Raw genomic sequence first — 6,578 nt, forward strand, 5'->3', positions numbered from 1 at the left:
GTCGTCACATGTGGTTGCCGCAGGCATCACAATATGGTAAGGGACGTAACATTTCCGTCACACGCTTGAGGTATTCGGCCAATCATAACGCACTGGATAGCTGGCCAATCACAGCACACCTCGCTTTTCAGACCGATGAGCTTTGTAAAAATCTACGTGTTTCAGAAAGGCGGGGCATAGAGGAGAAACAATAATGTACAGTATGTGGAAAATAATGTGTTTTTTGAACCTTAAACCGCATAAACACGTTTCATTACACCAAATAATGTTCTTTTTAGCAGCATCATATGACCCCTTTAACTTTTATAAAGAATATCTCTTTGGATTTGAGACTTTAATCTTTGCAACTTTACAGATCTTCTTTATGCACCAAGAGCTTGTAACACTCCAAAGAGAAAGGAAAAATTTAAATCGCATCATATGACCCCTTTAAGAAAAATGGAAATGTTTCACATCAACAAATGCAAGAAACAGCAAGCCAGTCTGCTACCCTAATAAGATATGCTGCAGTGATGTTCAGACACTCACCCACCAAACAATGAACCTGGACACATACAGTAGTCCACTTATGGTGACATTTCATGGGAACTGAATTTAAGGGATGACAAAGAGCATGCGACGCTGAAAATCAAACCATAACCTTCTAAGCAAGAATTACAATTACCATTGTAAATAATAAATAATACAGCATCAGTACCAGTTATAATCAGACTCTCCATCGATGGGAAGAACAACATGAAGGTCTAGTATTTCCACCTCATCCAGTACAGTAGCATCATCCTCATCAGCACCAGTCACTGACTGCGGATGGAAATACGGATAGTGCTCATCCGATATTCCGAGAGAAGGAGAATATGAAGGTGAAACGCAGTAATTCCCGGTGTCTGGGCCAGCCGGAGCTGCTAACAGACGGGTGCTGGAGGTGCAGTTGTTCGCAGCGTTTGCTCTCGTCCTGAGCTGCTCGTTTTGCCTCTCCAGTTTTCTCACGAGCTCTTGAAGCTTTTTCACCTCCAGTTCTGCGTTCATTATCTTACTGTTGCCATTGACGTCCGCCATCATCTGCGGGTTGAACAATAGTCCGTCCATTGAAGAGAAAAGCATATAAACAGTAGTAAGATGGTGGCGGTGTTGTTTACCCTGTGTGCCCAGCCTCGCAGTGCTTTCAGACAGCCTGCATGCTTCATTCAGATGCTTATGTGCTGCTCATGCCCGTGTCTCTGTCTCCTCCCCCTCAGTTCAAAACACAACACACGACCACCACATTATTAGGCAAAACACCAGCCACTGAACCCCAGCTCCTCGCCAGCCCTCATTTGATTCAGATGACTAGCAATAAAATGGTGCCTTAGCCTACATTTGGAGTTTCCTTCCACTCAACTTTCTGTTAACATGCTTGGATACAGCACTCTGTGAACTCTGTGACATTCTAATTTATTGAGATGCACCTGTATATTCTATTCTATTCAATTCTTCAACTATGTAAGCTATTTCAGTTTCACTTTCCCATAATATACACCACCGTTCAAATTAAGGACAGTAAGTTGAACTAAAGTGACATTTGCAATGTTACAGAATAGTTCTATTTCACATACGTGCTGTTCTTTTGAACTTTCTATTCGTCAAGGAATCTACAAAAATATTAAGCAGCACAGCTGTTTTCAACATTGATAATAATCAAAAACGTTTCATTAGCAGCAAAACATCATATTAGAATGATTTCTGAAGGATCATGTGGCACTGGTAAAGACTGGAGTAATTATGCTGAAAATTCAGCTTTGAACACAGGAATAAATTACATTTTAAAATATATTAAGATAGAAATTGCAATAGTATTTCACAATACTACTGTTTTTATTATATTTTTGATCAAATAAATATCCTCGGTGAGCTTAAGAGACTTTAAAAAAAATAAAAAATATCTCACCTTCTCCAAATGTTTGAACAGTATTGGCCCATGTCTTAATATATTGGATGAGATATTAAACTCACAATTTTAGTGTTGTAAATGTATTAGTTTTCTTTTATTGTAATATCACAATTTAAGTGAACATGGTGAGTTTCAAATTATTTAACTACACTTGTAAAAGTTGTACTATGTTTCACAAGAAAATACGGTAACACTTTATTTTAAGGACCAATTCTCGCTATTAACGTGCTTATTAGCATGCATATTACTAGTGTCACACTATGGTGCACTCAAAACACTCACGAAGATGATGAAGGTAAAATAATCTTTAATTATCCACACAGAAGGTAAATCCACAAGAGGAAGGCTTAGCAGACGTGAACACATAGATGAGATCTGGCAAACTATGCCAGAACAGACAGGAACTTAAGTACACCGACAAATTAAGATAATAAACTAGACACAGGTGAACAGAATGATCTAATCAGACAAGTGGGGAAACTAGGTCAAGGGAAACATGAGGAACTCATGACAACTAGCATATTGGCTGTTTATTAGTATTTATAAAGCACATATTAATGCCTTATTCTACATGACCACCCCATAACTAAACTTAACAACTACTTTACAAGCTATTAATAAGCAACAAATTAGGAGTCTATTCAGGGAAAACTCTTACATCCTCGCGACTGTAGGAACGATAAAAGTCCATGATAGAATAAACACTGCTGCAGTGAGAGTGAAGCTCTAATGGAAAGTCGTGAGCTCTAAGTATGAATGTGCAGCTGCTTTTGTGCTTTTAGCCTGTCAGTCATAATACTGGTTAAACTACTTAAAGGCCGAAGCAAATGTCAAACTCGCCACGAATGGGTTCACACCTTATAAATATGCAAATACCACATACCTGCTGTCAGTGTTGGCTGACTTGATTGATGTAGGTATGAGAGTATCAAACAGTTGATCCTCAGTGCTGTAAAAAATCATTCAGTCAGTGATTTTCTTTGTCTGAAGAAAAGCATTGATGGGCGTTTACTTGGAAATATCTTTCAGGTTCTCACCTCTTTGTGGACCGAACAGAATATGATGTTGTTTTAGTGGGTGAAACATCCTCCTTGGTGTAGGTTTTGATGCTAGAATTGAAAATATGTTAAGAGGTTAATAGAGCAGCCTCGTTATTTTAGGTTAGTCAGCAATCTGTAAGCAAGACTGTGGTTACTGTACCTTGTGGTGGTCTTGACAGGTGAAGTTGGTCTAGACAAAAATAAAAATAGGTTTCAGTTTAATACCCACAAAAAATACAACAGAAACCCAACAGCAACCGAATTAATAGTATGATATAATTTAAAGAGTCGATTTTAAAATAACATGAAATTAAAAGTACATTTATTATGATTTGATCATCTTTTGTTGTGCTTAAGTAGGTTATCTTGATGTGTTGACTAACATACTAAAGCACATGTAAAGTACTTGATTATAATTTTATCTGTCGTGTGTTATTCAGTATTACATTAAAGTTGATATATTTTAAATGCACATAATGTAAGATATTTTTGATGAAATATGAGGGCTCTCTGACCCTCCCATAGACAGCAAGGTAACTACCACCTTCAAGGTCCAGAAAAGTACCAAGATGATCGACATAAGTCCACAAGTGACGCAGTAGAGACGAAAATGTGGAATAAAGTCGTTATTTTTGTTTTCTTTGCGCAAAAAAAGTATTCTCGTAGCTTTGTAACTTTACAGTTGAACCACTGATGTCACACGGACTACTTTGTCGATCATCTTGGTACTTTTCTGGACCTTGAACGTGGTAGTTACCTTGCTGTCTATGGGAGGGTCAGAGAGCCCTCAGATTTCATCAAAAATATCTTAAACTGTGTTCCGAAGATGAACGAAGGTCTTACGGGTTTGGAACGACATGAGGGTGAGTAATTAATGACAGAATTTTCATTCTTGGGTGAACTAACCCTTTAAGTCCTACATAAGTGGTCAAAAAAGCACTCTAAAGTTCAGCTAATTGCATTTAATATAAATTTAAACTATAATATATTTTCATTTAATTGCAGTTAACATGCAATTAACATTTCCTCTGCCCTCGGTGATCCATCAGCATAGATGTAGAACATGCAAGTCATTTGTGGGTCGTGACCCATGGGTTGAGAAGCACTGATCTGTGTCACTCACACATCAATGATGTCCTTTGAAGACTTCACAGTAACCACTTCAGTTGTGTAGTCACTTTAGAGACACAAAACATGCGATGTGAGCAACAATTCAGTCTCTAAATGCAAGTTCATTTCATTACACTGCATTATTATTATCATTATTAATTTTTTGCTATAAATACTATTGCGAATCCTTCACGGTCTAACCTCTTAGTGCTATAGGATGTTGTTTTAGTCGGTGAAACATCCTCCTTGGTGTAGGTCTTGATGCTGTAAATGAAATAGGTTAAGAAGTGAATAAAAGGTATTAGTAATCACATTTTTTCTGGTTAGTCAGCAAGGTTGTGGTTACTGTACCTTGTAGTGGTCTTGACAGGTGAAGTAGGTCTAGACAAAAATAATTATAGGTTCAGTGTTAATATGCATACACACACACACATTTTTTTTTTTTTAAATTTTGGGATCCTATCATATTCCACCGATTTTAAATTGCACATCAAGTGGTGACACGACGCAGTTTACCAAAACAGTTTGTTCGAAAGCAAACCAAAATGTCCTTAAATCAAAATACTGAAATTCATTAATATGAACTGTATAGGCCCCACAATATGAAACAATTTTATCATTACATAAGCTGAATTAAAAAACGTACTAAATGTAATCAACAAAATGTGGCCCGACTTTAAATGCTGTTTCTGTTCTATTCATGCATGAATATATGATAAGTTGCCTGGACAGTTTCTATTTATCATTTCCCCCTGCCGTCTGTGACTGTCAAAACAGAGCTGCAAGTCATTTGTGGGTCGTGACCCTTGGGTTGAGAAGCACTGATCTGTGACACTCACACATTAATGATGTCCTTTGATGTCTTCACAGTTACCACGTCAGTCTTGTAGTCACTTTATAGACACAAAACAAGTTCAGTGACCAACAATTCAGTCTCTAAATGAAATTTAATTTCATTGCACTGTATTATTTTTGCAATAAGAATTGTCATGTGAACAATCTTCGAGTTCCCACCTGTTTGTGCTGTAAGATGTTGTTTTAATTGGTGAAACATCCTAGTAATGACCTCAGTCTTGTAATCACTTTAGGAACAGATAACATGTGCAGTCAGACATACATTGACATATTTAAGCCACAAATGGATATGAATTTCATTTAATTAGAAAACATGACATCATAATACATGTATCTCATTTTGAACAGTTTTTCTATTAGTTATCATCTACAACCAAACATGGTTTTTAAATTTGTGTGAAAAGTGTGTTGGGGTATTTATTGATTTTTTTAATAAATGGCACTTGGATATTAATGTTTATTAAAAATGATCGAATGCATGATGAACCGAGCTGATTTACCCAGAACTCTTGGTGTTTAAACCTGCCAGCTCTTTATCAGTGAGTGTTTCAGACTGCCTGAGGACGAGAAGACGACACGGTTAAAGTGCCTGACCTTGACCTCATAACATGTTCTGTGATTGCACGATAAGATGAATATAATGTGAAATAGTTATGACATCGATACGATGTCCTTTCAGCATCTTACTTGGTAGTGGTCACAGTTGTCTCAGTTATCTTTGTACCATCTTTGATTGTTGTTGTTGTAGAAGTAGAGCTGAAAGAGCAATCGTCGGTTTTGTAAGAAGCTAGTCTTCATTCATTCAGTCAATCAGTCAATCATCAGTCATTTAAGCAGGTGTGTCTCAGAGGCGTTACCTTTTCCTGGGCTCCGTTTTCACAGTTGTTTTAGTTCCTGTTGTTCTGTAGGGTTGGGTTAGGAAGAAAATTGAGCTCTTCAAATATTTTAAATTCCCAGCATTTTTGGCTTCTGATCACTCTTACTAACAGGTTTTAAATACAGCAAACGTTGGCGAGTAATCATATTGTAAATCTAAGTCCATGTTCAAGTCCACGTTCTTCAACACATTTATTGTGCTGTATAATAAATACACTGTTTTTCTCAAATAATTACTAGATTTTTGCTATGAGACAGATTTAAACAATACAAGTTGAAAGCTGTGGTTTTGCAGTGCTAGAAAAGTGTGTGTATATTTTACCTGGTTTCATTCAGTCTGTCCTGGCTGCCGCCAAATCTGCATATTGAAAACAATCACATGAGACCATTATATTCGATTTTGTCAACGTAAACTTTTTCCAAAGAATCTATTTTGTCATGCTTCATGCTTTGGTAAGTCATAATTATGACAACAACAAAAAAAAGTCACCATTTTGACATGAAATGTCAATATTATGGAGTGAAAAGTCTAAATTATGAGATACCAAGTCATCATTTTGAAGGAAAGGCAAGGCAAGTTTATTTATATAGCACATTTCATACACAATGGTAATTCAAAGTGCTTTACATAAAAGAAAAGAAAATAATAATAAAAAAATAATAATCACAACAATAAAACAAGGAATTTAAAAATGTTGAAAATTATTTAAAGGTTTTGAGACAAAAAGTAGAAATTGTGCGAGCCAAAATCATAATTATGAAATACAACA

The 6,578-nt window shown here is 36.4% G+C and overlaps 1 protein-coding gene across 2 annotated transcripts in view; it reads right to left on the reverse strand.

The window, feature by feature from the left end:
- The window catches only part of LOC107549760 (SLAIN motif-containing protein 1-like), a 17,074-nt gene extending 15,756 nt beyond the window's left edge, over positions 1-1,318 (reverse strand). For both annotated transcript variants that reach the window (XM_016230933.1, XM_016230932.1), the window contains exon 1: positions 698-1,318. In XM_016230933.1, coding sequence (XP_016086419.1) covers positions 698-1,101 — 404 coding nt within the window. In that variant the 5' untranslated portion in view covers positions 1,102-1,318. The remainder of the gene's footprint in view (positions 1-697) is intronic.
- Between the last annotated feature and the right edge of the window lie 5,260 nt (positions 1,319-6,578).

Source organism: Sinocyclocheilus grahami, unplaced genomic scaffold, assembly GCF_001515645.1.
Source record: "Sinocyclocheilus grahami isolate Dianchi unplaced genomic scaffold, SAMN03320097.WGS_v1.1 scaffold380.1, whole genome shotgun sequence".
NCBI lineage: Eukaryota > Metazoa > Chordata > Actinopteri > Cypriniformes > Cyprinidae > Sinocyclocheilus > Sinocyclocheilus grahami.